The sequence below is a fragment of the Stomoxys calcitrans genome, chromosome 1 (assembly GCF_963082655.1).
Source record: "Stomoxys calcitrans chromosome 1, idStoCalc2.1, whole genome shotgun sequence".
Classification (NCBI taxonomy): domain Eukaryota; kingdom Metazoa; phylum Arthropoda; class Insecta; order Diptera; family Muscidae; genus Stomoxys; species Stomoxys calcitrans.
This window is the reverse complement of record NC_081552.1, coordinates 216,865,196-216,889,980: the sequence shown is the minus strand read 5'-3', so window position 1 is coordinate 216,889,980 and position 24,785 is coordinate 216,865,196. Positions and strand designations below refer to the sequence as shown.

Sequence of the window (24,785 nt, the reverse complement as noted above, 5' to 3'; positions counted from 1 at the left end):
TGGAAGTACGTTTCTATGTCAATGGATAAAAAAAAAGCAACAAACACATAAAAAGTTGACAAAGTTTTGCTGTTTGTTATTTTTAATAAAATAGTTTTATATTTTTTTTGTCTTTGTTGTCGTAGTCTTCTCATTCTGTTGCATTACTGGTATTGCCGACGTCGGTGTGATGGTTTATAGAAGTGGGGAGGATGGGCTTTGTTATTATTGTGATGTTTTTTTTTTTTTGGTTTTCGGCTTAAAAGGTCCTTACAGAGCATGGTGTTACTGTCTGCTTTTGGTTTTTGGTCGCTGCTGCTGGTTTTATTATCTCAATGCTCTTTGTGTTTGTTTGGCTAAAATGTTTCAGAGTTTACAGCAGGACATGCTGATGATATTGCTTAGATCCTTCTTTTCTATGTGTTGGATGTTGATTCTGCTGATGCTGCTATAACTGCTACTGTATTGAGTTGTCCTTCGTCTGTCTATCTGTATTTCTATTTGTGGTCTGTATTTCCATTCAGTGCCACCACCAACCGCCCGCTATTCGTTTACCATCTCTTACTACTTAACTTACATGCTGCAACTGCCCCTCACCCACACACCATTTATACCTCATTTGTTGCTGCTGGTGCATACGTATTTGTGGTCGGTTCATAGTCCTTCGTAAGAACGAATTTGTAGAGGACAAAGTAAAGTACGGCTCCAAGCAAAAGTTCACTAATACCAATCAGCGTAACAAGTGCCCAACCGGGTATGGCCAAGCCAGCTGCATACACCGCACAATGGCGAAGACGATGAGTTGGATTGAAGAGTAGCGGGGAAAGACAGTAGCGTTAAAGGAGGGAGGGGGGAAATAAAGAAAAGGAAATGTTTAAAGTTTAGTGTGGATGTGTGTACAATTCTAGGAGTTTTGCACTGGTTGTCATTTTCTAGCAAACAAATAACAAAATATTGAAATAGGACATATACAAAGGGTGTTTCGAAGGAATAGAAGGACTTTTGAATACTCATGACTATAGACTAATTGCGAAACTTATATACAGAGATATGGAGAATAGAAAACCATAGATTTGATATATTTTCAGCACAAGCGTTTTGTTGCCTAGACAACAATACAAGATAGTCCTATAATGTTGGACTTTCTGAGATTCAAGGTTCCACAAACTAACTAAACCGCCCCTACAACGCTGGTGGTTATAAAAATCAAGCAAAAAACTAGCATAAATATTTTGTCAAAGGAATGTTTAAGGATTCCATAACGTTACACACACACATACACACACAACAAAGAAACAAAATTGCTTCAGAAATGGTAATAATAAAATTGTCTAAATTGGTTTCGAAACTTATGAATGCAATTTAAAAAGTTGTTTTGGGGTAGTTTTTTCCAGTCAAAAAAAAAATGCAAAAATGACACAGCAATACCCGTTCTGGGAATTTTTGTGTTGAATTGCATGCAAAAGAGTGAAGGAAGTGAAAATCAGTTAGCCAACATTTGCAAAGCCAAATAAGGTCAATCGACAATACAAAATACTTCCGTTTTGTTGCTACTTTTTTTTTGTTTGCAACTTGGAAATGGCATCTCAGTAATGAAATTGTGGTCGCAAGGCAAATGTATCAAGTTTTTATTTTGGGTGTGCATTGACATAACAAAAGAAAAAGTTTTGAATAGTGTCAATATAAAAAACTTTCCTTCGAAAGAAGAAAAACAAGTAAAAGCGAGGTAATAGATTCTGCTAAATAAGAGAGCTATATCTGGTAATAGACCGTTTTTGGATCGTACACGACACAGTTGTTGAGAGTCATAACAAAACGCTATATGCAAAATTTCAGTTAAATTGGATAAAATTCGAGGCTTGTAAGGCCTCGAGTTATTGGTATTCATAACATTATTGGGAGTCATAACAGAGACTCAGGAAATCAAATCGGGAGATCGGTTTATATGGAAGTTATATCAGGTTATAGACCAATATAGACCGTACTTGGCACAGTTGAATGTCATACCACAACACTATGAGCAAAATTTCAGCCAAATAAGACAAAATTTGCGTCTTCCAGAGGCTCAAGAAGTCAAATCGGGAGATCGGTTTATATGGGAGCTATATCAGGTTCTTGGCCGATATGGACCGTACTTGACACAGATATTGGAAGTCATAACAGAACACTATGTGCAAAATTTCTGCTTAATTGGATGAAAATTGAGGCTTTCAGGGGCTCAAGAAGTCTGGTCGGGAGATCGGTTTTTATGGGAGCTATATCAGGTTATAAACCGATTTCAACCGTATTTGGCACAGTGCTTGGAAGTCATAACACAACACCATGTGAAAAATTTCAGCCAAATCAGACAAAAATTGCGGCTTCCAGGGGCTCAAGAAGTCAAATCCGCAGATCGGTTTATATGGGACCTTTATTAGGTTCTTGACCGATTTGGACCGTACTTGGCACAACTTCAAGCGGCTAGCTTTACGCGTTCGACCGCTATCGTAATTTCGACAGTCGGCCGGACGGACATAGCTAGTTCGACTCAGAATGTCGAGACTATCAAGAATTTATATACTTTATGGGGTCCTAGATCAAATTTTCGAGGTGTTACAAACGGAATGACTAGATTAGTATACCCCCATCCTATGGTGGTAGGTATAAAAAATAATGGAGAAAATTTCAAAATGGTTAATTTAAAGAGAAAATTCCTATCAACAATTTTTCGAATTCTAAGAAATTTTCACAAAAGGCAAAATTTCTAAAAAAAAATGGACTTGCTTGTATGTATATTCGATATAGAGTCAAAAACAGCTGAGCTTCTTTTCATGAAATTTTCACATATGGTGCAGAATGGACCCGTGGTGAAAATAGGATACTATATTTTTTGATACCTGAGGGGGGGGCGGAACCTCCCGCTTGCCCTTATTTTCAGAATCGCCAGATCTCGGAGATGGGTGGTGCGATTTAGGCGAAATTGTGTGTGCTCTCTTATAAAGTGTGATTTTTTAAGAGCTATAGGAAAGTTTTTCAAAGTAACACATACAATTCAGAAAAATGCTTCAAATCGTTAAGTGAATCGATAGTACGGTTCATTATTTCATGCAAATGTTGACAGTGACATTTCGGCCGGTATCTCACGAATAAATACTTCAATGTTGTCTTCCAATGCGTCAATTGAAGCTGGCTTGTCTGTATAGACATGAGCTTCACCATAGTCCCTCAAATAATGGTCTAAAGGCGTTAAATCACACGATCTAGGCAGCCAATTGACAGGTCCCGAACGTGAAATAAATTGTTCACCGAACTCGCCTCTCAATAAGTCAATTGTTACGCGAGGTGTGTGGCGTGTGGCACCGTCTTGTTGAAACCATATGTCATGCAAGTCAAGCTCTTGCATTTTGGGCAAAAAAAGTTGGATATCATCTCACGATAGCGCTCACCATTCACAGTTACGTTACGATTCGCATCATCTTTGAAGAAGATGGGTCCAATGATGCCACCAGCCTAAACTGCACAAAACTGTGACTTTTTCTGGATACATTGGTAGCTCTTGCAATGGTTCTGGCTGATTTTTACTCCAAAATCGACAATTCTGTATTGAGCCAAAAATTAGCTTCGTTGTAAAATGGAAAGCGCGCTGAACTTTTCTAACAGAGCACGCATTTTCATAATAAAATTCAATAATTTGGAAGCGTTGTTCGTTTGTAAGACGATTTATGGTTAAATTATAGTCACAACTGAAGATGTTTGACAATGAAACAAAACACGAAACGTGCGTGAGCTGTTTAAACCAGTGTTGCCAAAAAGATAATAGCTGAAAATTTTCCTTTTAATATTCAAAAAAAAAAAAAAAAAATTGGTATCCAAATTTCGGATAGGGCGCTTGTATATAAGTAAATGTATATATATATAGGCAGTATCAATTTTGAAGATTGCATAGCACAACAACTGCTTTGCATGAAATCACCGCACACATTTGTCGAGGCTTCAATTAGCCCGGGCCATGTGATAGAATGGTCCTCGTGGCACTGTACCTACCGAAGGCATTCGGCAAACTATTTGAGGACATCGCCAACACGTCCCTCCAGCCAGGCCGGAAACGCAGGGTCGCGAATTATCTGTGTGGTCACCAATCATTTGTGGAATTAAAGGATAAACGAACTTGTCTCATATTTCACTGCAAGAGAACAAATCTTCAGCCACATTGAACTGATGGTGATGGTAGATGGAGAAAAAATACCTGGGTTCATATTTGATAACTCTTAAACATTCACCCCACATGCCACAGCAATTTTCGATAAAGTCAAAAGTAGAAGCAAGGTCCTCAAGTCACTTGCCGGCAGCACTTGGGGTGCTAACAAAGAAACTTTGTTGACAACGTACAAAACAATTGACTGGTTTGTGGCAAGTTATGGAGCGCCAGTTGGGCCTCGTCTGTTTTGTAAAACACAGTGGAATAATATTTAGATCTGTCAGAATGCCGCCCTTCGAACTGCGACGGGCTGTGTCCTCAGTTCCATGTGCACCACCTCTATCAGGAGATAAAGATCCTACCAGTGCGAAGATATAACTACATGCTGTCTAAGCAATACCTTTTGGGCTGTTATCGCAGAGACCACCGCCCAAAAGGCTCTGGTCTCTTTTGAGAGGGGAATGTGGAATACCCATACATAACGCTGTCTGTTTTTGCTTGAAACAATTTCAGTGTTTCTATTTACTGAAGGAATACCTCCATTTCCAAGCTCTTGCAGTCTCCGACTATTTCCCCTGAATTTTCTACTCAAGGGAGAATTTTCAATATCGTAATAAGCAGTAATTTCCTATGTAATAGTGCTAAAGGATTGTTGGCATATCAGCAAATCTCTGGAGGAATCGACAAACGCCAAAATGTCTATTTCTTTAGCTAACGAGGCTTACAAGCATTGCCGATCTTCTTTAGACATGGGTTCCTGTCTATCTGACCTTACCTAGCTTCCTCATATATGTATATGCGGGAATTAGAAATCCTTGAATTATCCTTCATGTTTCGCTATTGCTATTAATGTCATTAATGTTGAAGAATTATATATAAATTTTCTAATAATTGAAAACCTTTTTTTTAATAAACAACACTCATTCTCTTACCGCCTCATATTAAACCCTTAGTAGCTAACTCATTTCCCCCCTTTGTACTTACAGAAATATCTGCGTGTCAGTGTTCGACGACCACGCATCACCCGACGCAATCCTTCCGTTTCCTGGGTGCAGCAGGTAAATATAACTAAAAATAAAAACAAAGAAAGAGAAAAAAGGAAAAAAAATTAAAAACAATTGATAAACGTAAAGTTATGTACGGAGAAAAAAATATTATCGGTATTCGTCTGGTTAGAGTAAACAATAGTGTTTTCAGCAAATTCGTCTCCAACCGCAAGAAAGAGAGACAAACAAAATCATAAAGTGAAGCCAAAAATAAGAAACCAGGAAAACAACTTTTTAATGATATTTAAATACAGGATGTACAACAATGCAGCTGGTGTCTCGAAAGGCAAAATATGCGATAGTTTGGTATATTCAAAGTTGTTGCATGCAAAAAATATTCCATAAGTGTATGTAATTATGTCCACATGAGTTGCTTATTTTGCCCCAACTATGCACAGGCATTGGTCACAGTACACAAGGCATAACACAAAGGGCTTGGGAAAGATTTTAACGATATACATATTTATAATGCATTACAGTCATCTCAAAGTAAGTGGTATAAACACATTGAACTTAAAGAAACAAAGTTAAAACGTGCTTAGTTCGGCTTGGCCGAATCTTCGGAACCCACCTCCATGAATTCTGCTAAAAATTTATACAAAATAAATTTAGCATAATTTTATTCTACAAATACCAAACTTCTGTGAAACCACCAAATATTAGAACTTTTAGGAACCGAACAATGATAATCGAGGAGCCGGTTTACAAGGAGCGTTATCAGGTTATAGACTGATTTGGCACAGTTGTTGGAAGTCAAAACCGAACAACTTTTGCAAAATTTCAGCCCAATCGGACAAAAATTGCGGCTTGTAAGCACTCAAGAAGTCAAATCGGGAGACCGGTTATATGGGAGCTATACCAGGTTATAGACCGATTCGGACCGTACTTAACACAGTTATTGAAAGTTGTAACGGAACACCGCGCGCAATATTTTAGCCAAATCGGACAAAAATTGCGCCTTGAAAGGGTTCAAGACGTCAAATCGGGAGATCAGTATATATGGGAGCTATATCAGGTTATAGGACGAATCGGACCGTACTTGGCACAGTTGTTGGAAGTTATAACAGAACACTATATGCAAAAGCCTTATGGGACAAAAAGTGCCGCTTGTAAGGACTCAAGAAGTCAAATCGGGAGATCGGTTTATTTGGGAGCTATATCAGGTTATAGACCGATTCGGACCCTACTTGGCACAGCTGTTGGAGACCATAATAGAACACCACATGCAAATTTTTAGTTAAATCGGCAAAAATTGCGGCTTGTGAGAGTTCAAGAAATCATATCGGCAGATAGGTTTATATGGGAGCTATATCAAGTAATGGATCGATTCGGACCCTACTTGGCACAGTTGATGAAAGTCGTAACAGTAACTCAAGAAGTCACAATAGAATGTTGGAAATCACAATAGAACACTACAAGCGAAATTTCAGCCAAATCGGACAAAAATTGCGGCTTGTAAGGGCTCAAGAAGTCAATTCGGGAGATCGGTTTATATGGGAGCTATATCAGGTTATAGACCTATTGGGACCGTAATTGGAACAGTTGTTGAAAGTTATAACAGAACACCACATGCAAAATGTCTGCCAAATCGGACAAAAATTGCGGCTGGTAAGGGTTCAAGAAATCAAATCGGGAGAACGCTTTATATCGGAGCTATATCAGGTTATAAACAGATTTGAATCCAACTTGACACAGGTGTTCAGCGAAATCGGTTTATAAATGCGCCTTTTATGGGGTTAAGAATTTAAATCAAGAGATTGGTTTATATGGCAGCTATATCCAAATCTGAGCCGACCTGGGCCAAATTGAGGATGGATGTCGACTGGCCTAAAACAACTCACTATCCCAAATTTCGGCGAAATCGGCCGATAAATGCTCCTTTTATGGTCCCAAGACTTCATCTATATGGCAGCCATTTCTAAATTTGGTCCGATTGTAGAATACGAATATCCAAATGTGGGATTAAGTATTTGGGACACAGCTCTTACCCCATAAACCCCCCATAGGGTAAAAATTAGCCGACCATGCCAATATGTGACTCAAATGATAGGTATTTGAGATTAGAAAACTAATTTGATAACCAATTTTGGGGCCAAATGTTAGGGGGACGCCTCACTCTATAAGCTCTAATTAAACCAATGGCAATATGGGGTTTAAATAAATAACATTTTTCACAAGATCACAGGGCCAAGTGTCTAGGGGAAAACACTCCTTAATCGAAAACACTTCTTAATCGGACATCATGAGAATGTCGGGCGGAAACAAAGTCTTTTTAGAATGGCATTAAACCCTCCGAGTGAATTCGTGGTCAAATAAAGATCATATGGAATTCAGATAAAGTCACTTACATTGTTATACTGTTAGTCAAGCGTTATGCATATACTATTCGTAGCATGGTATTTCACGAAAAAAAGTATTCAAAGGATAATTTTGTTCCATATAATGTAAAAGAAAACGCAGCGGATCGGGCCCGGTTCAGCTAGTAAATCAATAAGAACAGTTCATGCAAAATTTCAGGCGGACACCTTCATTCGTTCGAACGCTTAAGTGATTTCTCTTACGAACGGGCGGAAGGACATGTGTCAATCGACTCAGAATGTCTCGACGATCGAAAATATATTGGGTTGCCCAAAAAGTAATTGCGGATTTTTCATATAGTCGGCGTTGACAAATTTTTTCACAGCTTGTGACTCTGTAATTGCATTCTTTCTTCTGTCAGTTATCAGCTGTTACTTTTAGCTTGCTTTAGAAAAAAAGTGTAAAAAAGTATATTTGATTAAAGTTCATTCTAAGCTTTATTAAAGATGCATTTACATTCTTTTAAAAAATCCGCAATTACTTTTTGGGCAACCCAATATATACACACATACTTTATGCGATCTCAGATAAATAGGCATTAAGTTTGGCCTAGAAGAACTTTGGAGATCAGCTTCTAGGATACTTGTTGAAATCTGGGCTCAAGAAGTCAAAACTTAATATCGGTTTTTGTGAGCCCTTATTAGTTGGTATTTGAGAATTTAGATCGGCAAATCTTTTTCCAATATTGCCTGAGCAAAACTCGTATTGCAATATATGTTGTCATAGATTTATGGTCCTAAAAATGAACACATTTTTTAACGCATTCACATTTTAATATGAATTGAATCTTATCTTCTTTTTCCTCTATCTATATTTAATGGCCGTGCCACTCAAATGAGACAAGTCGAGGCAGCAGCAATAAATCAAAGACAACTATTTGCCTTTTACCGATAATCCATCAGCCCCTAATTGGATCAATTAATCAGGCACGATTGTGAACGTACGCCATAGAGATATGATCTATTGTCTAAAGGTGTGTCAAAGAGATCGGATTTCATTGAAGTTAAGCTTGCTATTCATACTTTATGGGCGCCATCCGCATATCACCTACATAGCTTTGAATTCTCGTGAAACAATCGTAACAAAAAAGATTATGATGCCTTCATTTGAGCATACATAGATGATTTTTGTTTTTAGTTTTTTTTTTTTTTTTTGGAAAAAAGCTTCATTCAAACGTCTCTTATAATTGATGGTTGATATACTACAATGATTATAATGTTGCTGTTAATCAACCCATAATTGACCACAAATGAAGATTTGGCAGCCCGATCAATTTTTCGAAATTCCGAGGTGACCAATTTGAGGGGCCTGCTAAGACGAGCTTAGACCACCTAGGCCCTGAAATTTTGAATTTCTAACACCTCAGCTCCATCCATTCCAAATTTCAAAGAGATTTCTCTACCCGTTCTCAAATGGCGTATTTTTTACAAGTTTTTTTTCGATTTTCTCCCACAGTGCGTTGTCTTGATAAAGCTTTAAAGACTTAACTCTGGCCATTTTGTAGACGTAGTAGAATGCGAAGAATAACTCTTGTCTTCATTCTCGGAATGCTCAATAAATTGACGATTGAACAACCTAGTACTTTTCTTTTAATTATTGTAGTTACTGCTACACTGCCATAGGTGACTGAAGTCCGAGTTCAGCTGCCGGATGCCTGACCTCCGCCTGCATATCCGGTCACGGAATGCGTGAGATGGTACAATGTAAACGCAATGAATTCGAGTGTGAATAACTTTACGAAGAGTAAGTGGGTCATTAGCGTTCTCTAAGTATGGACCAAAATATCAAAGAGAGCCTGATTGTAGAATGCCGCTATTTTAAATTTTCACCCATGAACATTCCTTCAATGGGTGCAGTCCGATTCAAGTTTAAGCTCTATGATAAGGGGCCTTCTTTTTATAGCCGAGTCCGAACGGCATGCCGCAGTCCGACACCTCCTTGGGGAGAAGTTTTTACATAGCATAGTACCTTACAAATGTTGCCAGCATAAGGAGGGGAAAACTACCGCTTTCAACTTTTCTTCTGATTGTCTTGCCACGATTCGAACCCAGGCGTTCAGCGTCATAGGCGGACATGCAAACCTCTGCGCTTTGGTGGCCTCCAAGACGCTTTAGTCTCACCTAACCTAAGTACAAATTCCAAGTCATTTTATGCTTCACAACCAAAAAAATAAAATGCGATTCATAATTCCAGCGCCTCATTTTTCGATGCCCTTACAACATCCTCGTTTGCAATTATTTGCATGAATAAATACAAAGTAAATGAATGTTTTGCCGTTAAACTAACCCGATTACAATCACCTACAAATATGATTATATTTTAACGCCGAATAATTTCCACGATATGCATGATATTTGGCAGTTCAATTATTTCCGTTTCCAAGCATACGTTATTGCAAGGGCCACTGTAAATAAACTCCAACTTATATCCTGTATATATGTGATATATGAATATATGTGTGTACTTATATACCACATGCCATAATGACTTCGCATACATACATATACACTGCCATACACACACACACACAAGCACTCACACTTCCTATTCGTAGTATAGACAAATGGGTGAGTATTGCACACATAGGACGTGTGCGTCGTTCTCGCACTCGCATGCATGATGAAGCACCTTAATTAATCACAACTTAATTAGTGGCAGGATATGTTTGTTTAACCTGCTAAAATTGCGTCAGGAATCTGGGTAACATAATATAACGAACAATTCTCAAACAAAACTATAAGTGTTGGAAATTGAAAAAAAAAATAAAATAACAAAAACATTTACCATAACGACCGGAAGTCAAATTTCCTTGTACGATACAGTGTTTGATAGCATTGCTATGAAATTCAATATCTGTTGAATTTTTTAAGAGAGCAGATGACAATTGTATTTTTCATAAACATGGAAGGAACATCTTAAACGTATGTCCGTGACATTTTTTCAGTTTCAATTTGAATTTTATTGAGTAACAAATTGTTTCCATACATAACAAATAATCCCCGCGAAGCCGTGGCTTGTATGCATGAAGCATATTTGTATACCCATCAAGATTTGATAGCATGGTAAACTAACTTAATAATAAGTTTCGTTTGTAACATATCAAAATAATCAATAGCAACCCTAAAAAGTATAAATATTCTAAAATTGCGTAGAATTCAAAGACGATCAAGCATTGTCAGTACATCTCTCGGTGGTAATCACGCAGTACAGTCTTTCAAAATGAAATCATTAAGCTAAAACTTTGCACACATAACTTATTATACCCACCACCATAGGATGGGGGCATACTAATCTAGTCATTTCGTTTGTAACACCTCGAAATATTCGTCTAAGATCCCATAAAGTAGATATATTCTTGATCTTCTCGACGTTCTGGGTCGATCTAGACATGTCCGTCCGTCCTTCCGTCTGCCGAAATCACGATAGCGATCGAACGCGTAAAGCTAGCCGCTTGAAATTTTGCCTAGATACTTTATATTGATGTAGGTCATTGGAGATTGCAACTGGGCCATATCGGTTCAGATTTAGATATAGCTCCCATATAAACCGAACTTCCGTTTTGACTTCTTGAGCCCCTGGAACCCGCAATTTCGTCCGATTTAAATAGCTAAAATTTGCCCATAGTGCTCTGTTATGACTTCCAACAACCGTGCTTAGTACTGTCCAAATCGGTCTTTAGCCTGTTATAGATCCCATATAAACCGGTCTCTCGATTAACCTTGTTCGGTTCCTAAAAGCTTTAACTATTTCTGGTTTGACAGAAGCTTGGTATGTAGAATAAAACAAGTAAGAGCGCACTAAGTTCGGCCGGGCCGAATCCACCATGGATCACATTTGTCGAAGTCTTTGCGAAGTATCTCTTTTTAGGCAAACAAACAATAATGGGTACATTGTTATGCTATCGGAGATATATCAAATTACAGTCCGATTCGGACCATAAGTCAATTGAATGTTGAAGGCAATAGTAAAAGTCATTGGCAAATAATTCAGTCCATTCGGATAAGAATTGTGCCTTGTAGGGGCTCAAGTAGCATAATCGGGGAATCGGTTTATATGGGAGCTGTATCAGGCTATAAATCGATTAAGACCATTTTGAACACTTATGTTGAAGATCATGGGAGAAGCCGTAGTACATTTCAGCTAAATCGCATAAGAACTGTGCCCTCTAGAGGCTTAAGAAGTCAAAACACCAATCGGTTTATATGGCAGCTATATGAGGTTATGGGCCGATTTGAACCATACTTGGCACAGTTGTTGGAAATCATAACAAAACAATTCATGCAAAGTTTCAGCCAAATCGAATGTGGATTTCGCCATCTAGTGGCTCAAGAAGTCAGGACCCAAAATCGGTTTATATGGCAGCGATATCAAAACATAGACCAATTTGGCCCATTTCCATTCCAAACCAACCTACACCAATAGAAAATATTTGTGCGAAATTTGAAGCGTCTAGCTTTACTACTTCAAAAGTTAGCGTGCTTTTGACAGACGGTCTGACGCACAGACAGACGGATGGACTTGGCTAGTTCAACTTAAAATGTCATGACGATCAAGAATATTTATGGGATCTTAGAGGTGTTTCAAACGGAAAGGCGAAATTAGTATACCCCGCATCCTATGGTGGAGGGTATGGTTATGCCCTTCAACTCAATTTATCTTATATATAAAAATCAATTTGTGTTTGTTTGTAGATTTGTTTGTTTGTTTGTATGTTTGTGTGTTCCTTATAGACTCAAAAACGGCTGAACCGATTTTCTTAAAATTTTCACAGATGGTGCATAATGGCCCCGTGGTGAAAATAGGGTACTACATTTTTTGATATCTGAAGGGGAGGTGGACCCTCCCCTTACTCTAATTTTCAGAAACGCCAGATCTCGGAGATGGGCGGTGCGATTTAAGCGAAATTTTGTGTGCTCTCATATAGACCCTAAAAATAAAAATTTGGTATACAAATTTTGGATGGGGTACCTAGGGGGGCTGCCCCACCCTAAAACCTACCAAACATTTATTTAGACCAATCATGACAATATGGGACTCAAATGAAAGGTATTTAGGATAAGAAAACGTATCTGATATCCAATTGTCGAACCAAGTGCTAGGGGGACCACCCCAAGACCCAAAACACCCCTAAATCGGACATATTTACCGATCATGGCAATATGGGACTCAAGTGAAAGGTATTTGAGAGTAGAATACGAATCTGATATCTAGATGTGGGATCATGTTTCTGGCGGTCCACCCCTTTCCCAAAACACCCCCAAACAGGACTTATTTAGTGACCATGGGAATATGGGGTTTAAATTAAAAGTATTTGAATGTAGAATACTAATCTGATATCCAAATATGGGACCAAGTGTTTGGGGGCCATCTCTCACCATAAACATCCCCCAAAGGGGAAAAAGTTACGACCATAGCAATATGGGGCTCAAATGAAAGGTCTTCGGGAATAAAGCAGAGGGTTTTTAAAATGGAACACGAATCCGATATATATTTTCAAGGCCAACTCATTGAGTGGCCGCCCATCCCACAAAACACCCCCCAAGCCGGTCATGTTTGCCGACTTTGGAAATATGGGGCTCAAATTAAAGGTATGTGGGAGTAGACCACGTATCTGATATCAACATTAGGGGTCAACTGTCTAGCGGACGTCCCACCACCAAAACAACCCCCAAGTAGGACGTATTTGCTCACCAAGACAATTTGGGTCTTAAAGAGAGTAGAACTAAATATTCATAGTTTTTAGGGCCAAAAGCCCAAACTGAACATATTTGCTGACTTTTGCAATTAGAAAACGAATTTGATATCTAATTTTGAGGGCAATGGCAATATAGGATTCAAATAAATGTTATATAGATATATGAGAATAGAGAACGTTACTGATATATCTTCCGGGCTTAGTGTTTGGGCGACCACCCCAATCCCCAAAACACCCCTTAATCGGGCATATTTACCGACCATGACAATGTGGAGCTTAAATGATAGGAATTTGGGGGGTAGAGCAAGAATTGATACCCATTTTCGGGACCAATTTTCTGGGGGTCTACCCCTTTCCCAAAATACCCAACATACAGCAATTTTTTAGTGACCATCGCAATATGGGGCTCAAATAAAGGTATTTGGGAATGGAATACGTATTTGATATCCAAATTTAGGACCATGTATTTAGGGTATCACCCCTTTCCCAAAACATCCCCACAGGAAAAAAAACCATGCCAATATGTGGCTCAAATGAAAGGTATTTGAGATTTGATAACCTATTTTGGGGCCATGTGTTTGGGGGACGCCTTATCCTGTTAACTCCTCCTAAGCCAATGGCAGTATGGGGTTTAAATAAATTGTATTTGAGAGATGATATTTTTTCAGGGCCAAGTATCTGGGGGACCACCTCTCCCCCGAAAACACAACTAAATCAGACATCATGAGAATATCGGGCTGAAATGAAGTATTTTAAGAATGGAGTACACCTTACATCCAAACTTAAATTCGTAGACCAATAAAGATTATGCGGGATTCAGATAAAGGCACTTATATTGTAAAACTGTTAGTCCAGCGATATACTATTTTCGTAGCATGGTATTTCACTAAAAACTCTTTAATTGTCAAAAATAAATATTCCAAGGAAACTTTTGTTCCATATAAAGTAAAAGAAGGCGCAGCGGAGCGGGCTCGGGTCTATCGGCCATAAAAACCATACGAAACGTGGAATGTTTTAATTGTAATAAGGTTTCCCTGGGAACTATTATTCGTAGTTTCATACGATTTCTCTCACTATTTGTGTTTGTGTGTGCGTTTGGTTCATCGCACATAAGCGAGAGGATAGTTCCTGTTTGGGTTTCCACCCTCTCGTTTGTTTTCTGTCCCGTAGGTTTTTTTAGCTCTGCTATGCGGTGGTATTCAAATATTTTTGCAATCTTCCCTGTATTAATAGTTGTTTGGCCAACAGTAACCCCTGAGGTGGGGGAGTTTCAACTCTATGGCAAATGGGGCTTTCTATAAAATGGGTAGAATGAAGGTGGTGGCTGCCGGCTTTTGATAAAAGTTTTGTACAAATATTAATAAAGCTAACCATGGAAACTTGGAGCGTATATTGTGAGGAGAGTTAGAAAAAAAAAAACAGATGTTTAATTAACATTTTTCCAACATAGTGTTTTGACTAACACACGAACATGAAAATAAGCATCAAATTCAATTGAATTACAGGGAATTTTATATTTGGAATATTTTTTTCACGACAATTGGCAGGGCTATTTATTTCAGGAGGCATTGATGAAATTATTAATTTTGGTAGTGTGGTTTGAACCATACTTAGTACAGATGTTGGAATTTATAAAAAAACACCTTATGCCAAATTTCAGCCAAATCGGATAAGAATTACACTCTCTAGATGCTCAAGAAGTTAAGATCCCAGAACAGTTTTTATGGCAGCTATATCAAAACATGATCGCATTTAGAATCCTACCTTACCTACACCGATAAAAAGTATTTGTGCACAATTTTAAGCGCCTAGCTTTACTCCTTTGAAAGTTAGCGTTCTTTCGACAGACGGACGGACATGGCTTCATGGGGTCTTCAAATTCAAATTCAAATTTTGCCGATTAACAATCCACTAAGGAACAGGGGCAAACTTCTCACATATCAAAGAGTGCAGTCCGATTCAAGTTTAAGCTAAATGATAAGGGCCCTCCTTTTTACAACCGAGTCCGAATGGCATGCGGCAGTGCGACACCTCTTTGGAGAGAAGTTTTTACATGCCATAGTACCTCATAAATGTGTCAGCATTAGGAGGGGAAGCCACCGCTGAAAACTTTTTCTGGTGGTCTCCCCAGGATTCGATTCCAGGCGTTCTGTGTCATAGGCGGACATGGTAACCTCTGCACTATGGTGGCCTATGGGGTCTTAGACGAATATTTCAAAGCGTTACAAACGGAATGACAAAAATATTATGCCCCCATTCTATGGTGGAGGGTATAAAAAGAGAATTTTCCAGTGGTCGTGATCCTTTCCTTATTCTGGCGAAATTGGTAAGTCACTACCAATTTCCTGACTCCTGACGTAGCCCCATATAAACTGATCGCCCGATTTCACTTCTTGAGCCCCTATAAGCCGCAAACTTTGTCCCATTTGGCTGAATTTTTGCATGTAGTGTTCGTTTTGACTTCCAACATCTATGCCACTAATGGCCCAAATCGGTCTATAACCTGATATAGCTCCCATGTAAACCGATCTCGCGATTTGACTTCTGGAGCCTCTGAAAGCCGCAATTTTTGTCCGATTTGGCTGAAATCCTTTATGTAGTGTTCAGTTATGACTTCCAACAACTGTGATAAGTACGGTCCGAATTGGTCTTTAACCAGATATTGCTTCCGTATAAACAGGTCTCTCGATCATCCTTGTTCGGTTCCTAGAAGCTTTAGTTTTTGCTGGTTTTACAGAAGTTTGGTATGTAGAATAAAATAATGCCCTTTAACTAAATTTATTTTGTATAAATTTTTAGCAGAATCCATGTTGGTGGGTTCCCAAGATTCGGCCCGGCCGAACCTTTTACTTGTTTGTTCTCGCCAGGATTCGAGCCCATGCTCTTAGCGTCATAGGCAGACATGTTAACCTCTACGCGGATCGCTAATTATCCCACCACCGAAGGATGGGGGTATATTAATTTAGTCATTCCGTTTACAACACATCGAAATATTAATTTCCGACCGTACAAAGTATATATTGTATATTTCGGATCGTCGTAATATTCTAAGATGATTAAATGATATCCGTGTGTCAGTCCGTCCGTCTGTTGTAATCACCATACAGCCTTCTAAAATTGAGCTGAAATTTGGCACAGATACGTCTTTTTTATGCTCGCTGTTCTTGAACGTTCTCAAAGGGTCAAATCGGACATGGTGGAGCCCATAAATGCTTTATTTTTTATCCGATTTTTCTGAAATTTGAAACCGTGAGTAGTTTTAGGCCTTAAGACATCTGACATAAATATGGTTCAGAACGGACTATATTTAGATAAAGCTGCTTTATAGACCGATCTGCCGATAAAAGGTCTAAAGCCCATAAAAGTTAATTCTTTCATCAGATTTCACTGTGAATCAATGAATTGTTTAAAGCCTCCCGCCATCTGAGCTTAATTTTGTAAAGATCGGACGAAATTTAGATATAGCTATTAAGGGTCTGAAACCCCGATTTCGTTGAAATATCCGACCCAAATATGAATCAGATCAGACTATAGAGATATAGCTGTCATATAGACCGATCTTCTAATTGTGGGGCTTAATCCCATAAAAACCGTATTTCTTGCCTAATTTCGCTTAAACTGTTACTTGTATATGAGTTCACGGGAACTGAATAAAATACCAGATCTCGGAGATGGGTGCACTGAGCGAAATTTTGTATGCCACCTTATGGTACCCCAAAAACACGAAATTGGAATAAAATTTTTGGTTCAATTAACCTGGGCAGACGCCCAAAACCCACCCGGACGGACATGTTTACCGATTGGGACAATATGGGTATCTAATGAATGGTATTTAAGAGTAGAGTACGAACTTGGCATAAAATATCGCCCAAAGTGTTCGAAGGGTCCCCCACCCCCAACAAAAATCTTTTATCGGTTTGGGCAATATGGGTATCAAATGAAAGGTATTTAAAAGTAGAGTACAAATCTGACATAAAAATTTATTTCTTGGTGGAACTACTTTGCGACCGCCCCACCCGAACGCCCGCCAAATGAAAATTTAAACCAATAATGACAATATTAGGCTCAAATGAAAGGTATTTAAGGCAAGTGCACGAATCTTATACTTGGGGGTCCACCTAACACCCAAGAACACCCCCATACCGTACATATTTATCGACCATACCAAAATAAGTCTCAAATGAAAGAAATTTTGGAGTAGAGCACCAACATAATATCCACATTGGGGTAAAATATCCGAAAGGCCGTATCAGCACCCCCAAACAGGACTTTTTGCTGATCATGCCAGCATAGTGTTCATAAAATAAGAGAGTAAAAGAAGCGCAGCGGAGCGGGTCCTGTCCAGCTATATAAAATTCGATTTGTGTTTGTTTCGTATAGACTTAAAAACGGCTGAACCGATTACCTTGAAATTTTCACAGATTGTGTAGGCTGGTCTCGAAACATAGGAAACGTAGGCTATATAATTTTTTGATATCGGGAGGTTGGCGGACCCTCCCCCTTACCCCAAAAGCTCTACCCAAAAATGAAAGTGGACCGATCGGGACAATATGAGATTCAAATAAAAGGTATTCTAAGTACCTGAGGGGCCGCCCCAGTCCCAAAACCTCTTAAAATAGGTTTATTTGACGACCATGACAATATGGGACTCAAATGAAAGGTATTTGGGAGTAGATTACGAATATGATCAGGAAGGACAAATGTGCTTTATAATTTGTTGATATCGGAAGGGGCGGACCCTCTCCGCTACCCCAAAAATACCAACTAAAATCAAAAGTGGACCGATAATGACAATATGGATATCAAATGAAAGGTATTGAAAGGTAGAACACGAATATGTTATAAAAAATTGGGTTCCCAAGAAGTTGCCCTAACTCCAAAATGTCTAAAAGTAGACAAATTTGTCGTCAATATCAATATGGGCTTAAATGAAAGGTATTCGGGAGTAGATTACGAATCTGGCATACAAAATCAGATCGAAGTAATTTGAGCCCCAATGGGCATATGACCCATCATGACTATATGAGACTCGGTTTGTTTTTTTGTTTTGTAGAATCAAAAAGTAATGAAAAGAATCCTTCAGTAGATTACAAATATGGCATAAAAAATTAGGTCCATGTAATGGACCACCCACCCCAAATACCCCCAAAATGGGCATATCAGACGACCATGGCTATATGGGATTCAAATGAAAGATATTTGGGATTAGATTAAAAATATGACATTAAAATTTGCGTTCAGGTCAAGGTGGCGCTTTTCCTCCTAAAAATACGTCGAATAGGTTAATTGACCCATTATGGCAAAATGCACCTCAAATGAAAGGTATTTGAGAGTAGAAAACGAATTTGATATCCAATTTTGGGGGTACGCCCCAAATCACCCCTTAAACTGAAATTTATTTGCGACTATAGCAATATGGAGCTCAAATTAACGGTATTTGGAAGTAAAGAACGAATCTATTTCCAGGGCAAAGTGCCGGTGGCCGCCCCAGCCCCAAAGCAGCCTCCAAATGGTTCTTACCATTGGGGCTCAAAATAAAGGAATTTGGGAGTGGACACGAATTTGATATCCATATTTAGGTCGAAATGTCTCCCCCAAAAAGCATTTCTTATTACACTAATTCCAAAAATACCAAATCACGGAGATTGGTAATGCGTTTGTTCGACCAATCACGACAATATAGAGCCATGTGTTTGGGGAGCCGCCCACCCCAAAATACCTCCTTATTATATAAAAGATATTTGAGGTGGAAATTTATTGGCCGTCAATCACAACTTATTTACCGATCATGCCATTATGGGACTCATATGATATGTTTCGGAAGGTAGAGCACGAATCTTATATTTACTTTAATGGCCAAGTGACCACCCTCGAAATACCCCCTAAACCCGAAATATTTTCCAATACGGTAATATGGAACTCAAAAGAAAGGCATTTGGAAGTAGAGTAAAAATTTACCCAGAAACTGAGCAGGAGAAACTTCTCACACATCAATGAGTGCTTTCCGATTCAAATTGAGTTTATCAACGATAAGGGACCTTTTTTTATAGCCAAGTCCGAACGGCGTGCGGCAGTGCGACACCTCTTTGGGGAGAATTTTGTACATGACCATTCATGGCATGGTACCTCGCAAATATCGCCAGCATTAAGAGGGGATAACCACCGCTTTAAATTTTGTTCGAGGTTCCTCCAGGATTCGAACGCAGGCGGTCAACGTCATATGTGGACATAGGCTACATTAGTACGAATTCGATATCCACATTCAGGGCGAAGTGTCCCCACCCTTAAAAGATATTAAAGAGTTAAAGAAGCCGCAACAGAGCAGGCCCTGTCCAGCTAGTTTATAATAAAATAGGATTATTATTATATCTTTGGTGGTGGGTATCCAAAGTTCGGCATGGCCGAAACGTTTTTACTTGTTATCATTCATTTATTTCTGTTTATTGCGGTTAAGTTATTACAGTTCTTCGTTCAGGTTACCTTTGCAAACATTTTCTTGTTTTGGCTTTCATTATTTATGAATATAATTTCCTGTCCGATTTATTTGGTTTGAATCATCAACACAAAATACAGATGATTAATACAAAATACAGATGTACACTTTGCCATGAGTAACTCGCTTATCTTATCTTGTGAGGAAAGTATTGCCATAGGCATAACTTTAAGATAAGCAAAAGCCCCCTTTTGAGAGTTTTCTATCGCCGCATTGTTCTTGTAAGTCACAAATTGGTAAGCAAAAAATTTTTTTTAATTTTGTAATGACACAAAGCATTTTGTTGTATACATTAAGGGCCTTATTCACAAAACTAAATGTTGATTTGATATAAGGCTTACTTGACAGTTCTGTAAAAAAAATGGATCAAATAAAACTATTTCAAATCTACATTAAATTTTGTGAATACCTATGTAACTCTATAAATGTAAATTACTGTAAGTCTATAATCTAAATTTGTCTATTTTATAGTATTTATTTAATTTCACTCTGCATCCACAAATAAACCTGTAACTTTTTGGTAGCTTCCATTAATTTTAACTCCACATATTGAATGTCACTTCAGTCTATTATATGATATGATAGTTTTAGATTCATTTAGTTTTAGCCTTACTAAGGAGGATCACCAGGGTTGTTGAGCTATTCTTGATCAATTTCATTTTAAATGATATAGATTAACTGGTAAATGTTGCAATTTGCTTTTTGTTAAATAAAAAATGTGTCGTTCGTTTTGTTGGCGGTAATTGTAGCCGATTCAAAGTCGTTGTAATACTGAGCACTTTAGATATGCGTACAGTTCTGTGTCTTCATTTTCTTATCGCTGTATACGTTCCTAGTCTTATCTTCATTGAGATAAGATTAGATATTGTTAACTAGGTAAAAGCGTGCTAAGTTCGGCTGTGCCGAATCTTGGGAACCCACCACCATGGATTCTGCTAACGATTTATATAAAATAAATGTTGTTGTAGGGCACAATTTGATTCCACATACCAATTTCTGTCCAAACAACAACAATTAAAGCTTCTAGAAAGCGAACAAGGATGATCGAGAACGGTTTACATGGAAGCTATATCAGGTTATAGACTGATTTGGACCATATTTCATAAATCGGACAAAAATTTCGGTTTGTAAGGGCTCAAAAAGTAAAATCGAGCGATCGGTTTCTATGGGAGCTATATCAGGTTATAGACCAATTTAGACCGTACTTAATTTCAGCCAATCGTGCAAAAATTGCGGCTTGTAAGGGTCAAGAATAGTACACAGTTGTTGGGAGCCATAACTGAATACTACAAGCTCAATTTCAGCCAAATCGGACAAATATTGCGGCTTCCAGGGGCTCAAGAAAGCAAATCGGGAGATCGATTTATATGGGAGCTATATCAGGTTACAGACCGATTTGGACCTTACTTGGCATAGTTGTTGGATGTCAAAGTAAAACACCATGTGCAAACTTTGAGCCAATTCGGACAAAAATTGAGGCTTTCAGGGGCTCAAGAAGTCAAATTGGGAGATCGGTTTATATGGGAGCTATATTCAAATCTGAACCGATATGGCACATTTGCAATCCCCAACGACCGGCATCAATACTAAGTTTGTGTGCAAAATTTTAAGCGGCTAGCTTTACGCGTTCAACCTCTATCGCGATTTGGACAGACGGACGGACGCACATGGCTAGATCGACTCAGAATGTCGAATCGATCAAGAATATATATACTATATGGAGTCCTAGATCAATATTTCGAGATATTACAAGCGGAATGACTAGGTTAATATGCCCCCATGAATGAACTACGATATCGGTTGAGTTGACCATTCCATCTCCAAAATTTTAAGCGGCTAGCTTTACGCGCTCGACCGCTATCGTGATTTCGGCAGACGGACGGACGGACATGGCTAGATCGACTCAGAATGTCGAATCGATCAAGAATATGTATACTTTATGGGGTCCTGGATCAATATTTCGAGATGTTACAAACGGAATGACTAGGTTAATATAGCCCCACGAATGAACTACGATATCGGTTGAATTCACCATACCACCGATGGACACTGGTCCTTGATGAAGCTTATTCGCCTAAAAGTTAATTGAGTCCATCGATGCACTGTTATTGAGAAAATCCATGTCGAAAGTTTAAAAAAAATAATCGCACGAAAATGTTTACGATTTAATTCCATTTTTTGGGCAAGATGAATCTTTTATGTTACTGTAAACAACATGAATAGCGCTCGTATGTCAAAATGTTCTGAGTACGTATAACCTCAAAAATGTCTAGCTTAACGATAGAGCTGTCAGTTGGCAGATTGTAGCTCAAGTTTTGTCCTATCCCGAAATAGAAAAGGCAACCCTCGTATTAACAAGTATTTAAAAGCGTGCTAAGTTCGGCCAGTCAGAATCTTATATACCCTCCACCATGGATCGCATTTGACTTTTTCAATATATATATGAGCTACATCAAGTTATTGACTGATAGGGACCGTAGTTTTCATGGCTGTCAGAAGTCATAGATTGGGAGATCAATTTATATTGCAGCTAATCAGGTTATCAACCGATTAAGACCATACTTGAAACAGTTGTTGTTGTCATACCAAAATAACATAAGCAAAATTTCAACCAAATTGGATAAGAATTGCGCCCTCTAGAAGCTCAAGAAGTCTCATCGGGAGATCGGTTTATATGGCAGCTATATCAGGAATTAATATTCTTATTTATTGTAAGTTAATTGTATTTTCATGAAGATTTGAAATAAATGTAATGTTTTAATTAAATAGACGTATCCCCTGAAGATGTCAACAAAAATTGACGAAACTTTGGGACAAATGAAATAAAAAGGAATTTTATTTACGGAACTTATGGCTAATGAGCTTAAGATAAAATGTAATGCTTGTGCAAAATTTCAGCCAAATCGGATGAGAACTGCGGCCTCTAGAAGCTTAAGAAGTCTAATCGGGAGATCTCTTTATATGGCAGCTATAGCAGGTTATGAACCGATTTAATCCATACTTAGCACAGTTGTTGGAACTGATTCCGAAACACCACGTTGAAAATTTAAGCCAAATCGGATAAGAATTGCGTCCTCTAGAGGCTCAAGAAGTCAAGTTCCAGGTCGTTTTATACGGCAGCTACATCAAAACATGGACCAATTTGGCCCATTTACAATCCCAACCGACTTACACTGATAAGATGCGTTAGTGCAAAATTACATGCGGTTATCTTTACTCCTTCAAAAGTTAGCGTGCTTTCGACAGGCAGACGGACATGGCTAGATCGACTTAAAAAAAATTTTATGACGATCAATATTATATATATCTTATGGGTCCTTAGACGCATATTTCGAGGTGTTTCAAACTGAATGACGAAATAAGTATATCCCCATCCTATGGTGGAGGGTATAAAAAGGGTCATCGTTATTGTAAACAATAAACAGCGCACATGCGTCGTAACCATTAAACAGGTATGCATACTTATGCGGTATTTCCCTGAATAAAATACCTTTGCACTGATGTTGTTCTACTTTACTACACACGGAAAATGAATTAAGGGGAAATATCAGAAAAACCAAACAAATGGGAAAATACTTTTTCATGCATTGCACACACACTTAGGTAAACCAAAAAAATTGTTGACACAGCCAGATTTAAGAAAGTTTTTGAATGAGATATTGATCAATACGCAAATGGAGATGTGTGTCTCAGTGGCTGTTTGCATTCCACACTGCTTTTTTATACCCACCACCGAACGATGGTAGTATAGTCATTTTGCTATTCCGGTTGTAACACATCGAAATATCCACTTCCGATCCTATAAAGTAAACGAGCATATATTCTTGATCGTAGTAAAAATCGAAGACTGAAGACAGACATAAATAATAAAAACAAAGCATTTTTCATTTCAGCAGATCTTTTTCCAGTATTTTAGCAGATTTTTGTAATTAAAACAGCAGGTTTTATTGGCTGAAATAGCAGTACGAAATGCTTGCGTAAACAGCAGCACTATCTTTGCTGGAACAACAGTAATGTCTGTTTCACTTTTTTCAGCAAAAACAAGTAAAACCGTGCTAAGTTCGGCCGGGCCGAATCATGGGACCCACCACCATGGATTCCTCTTAAAATGTACCTTTATCAACCGAGTTTAAATTTAAATTATTTTGGTCTCAAGAAATCATATCATCGGTACTTAGGGAGGCCTATATCACCATATTGACCGATTCGGATAAAACTTGGCACTGATTTTGTAAGTCAAAAGATAGGGTTTTAGGCCAAATTTCAGCTAAATCAGGAGAAAATGTTGGCTTCTAAGGTTTGATCCGGGGATCGGTTTATATGGGGGCAGTAGCTGTTTATAGACTGATTCTGATCAAACTTGGCATGGATGTTGGAAGTCATAATTCAAGTCTTTGTTCTAATTTTCAGCAACATCGGATGAAAGTTGAGGTTTCTAAGTGCTCAAGAAGTCAAATCCGGGGATCGGTTATTATTCGGATCATATTTGGCATGGATGATGAAATTGTCATACAACAAGTCTTTATTCCAAATTTCAGCCAAATCGGATGAATGTTGAGGTTTCTAAGGACTCAAGAAGTCATATCCGGGGATCGGTGTATATGGGGGCTTTATCTGGTTAAAGACCAATTCGGATCATACTTGGCATGGATGTTGGAAGTCATAATTTATGTCTTTGGTTAAAATTTCAGCCAAGTCGCATGAAAATTAAGGCTTCTAAGGGCTCAAAAAGTCAAATCCGGGGATCGGTTTATAAGGGGCTTTATCTGGTTGAAGACTAATTTGGATCATACTTGGCATGCATGTTGGAAGTCGTATCTTAAGTTTTTGGTTTAAATTGCAACCAAATCGGATGAAAATTGAGGCTTCCAAAGACTCAACAAGTCAAATCCTAGGTTCGGTTTATATGGGGGCTATATCTGTTTATAGACCGATTCGGATGATACTTGGCATGGATGTTGAAAGTCATAACTTTAGTCTTTGGTTTAAATTACATCCAAATTGGATGAAAATTCTAGGTGCTTAAGTAGTTAAATG

The 24,785-nt window shown here is 38.4% G+C and overlaps 1 protein-coding gene across 1 annotated transcript; it reads right to left on the bottom strand.

Moving 5' to 3' along the window:
• LOC106086184 (uncharacterized) lies at nucleotides 1–20,526 on the bottom strand. Its single transcript, XM_013250750.2, has 3 exons — nucleotides 20,362–20,526; nucleotides 5,141–5,224; nucleotides 1–748 (listed from the first exon to the last, which is right to left on the bottom strand). Exons 1-3 carry the CDS (start codon nucleotides 20,405–20,407, stop codon nucleotides 588–590), a joined length of 291 nt encoding a protein of 96 aa, XP_013106204.1. The 5' UTR covers nucleotides 20,408–20,526; the 3' UTR covers nucleotides 1–587.
• Between the last annotated feature and the right edge of the window lie 4,259 nt (nucleotides 20,527–24,785).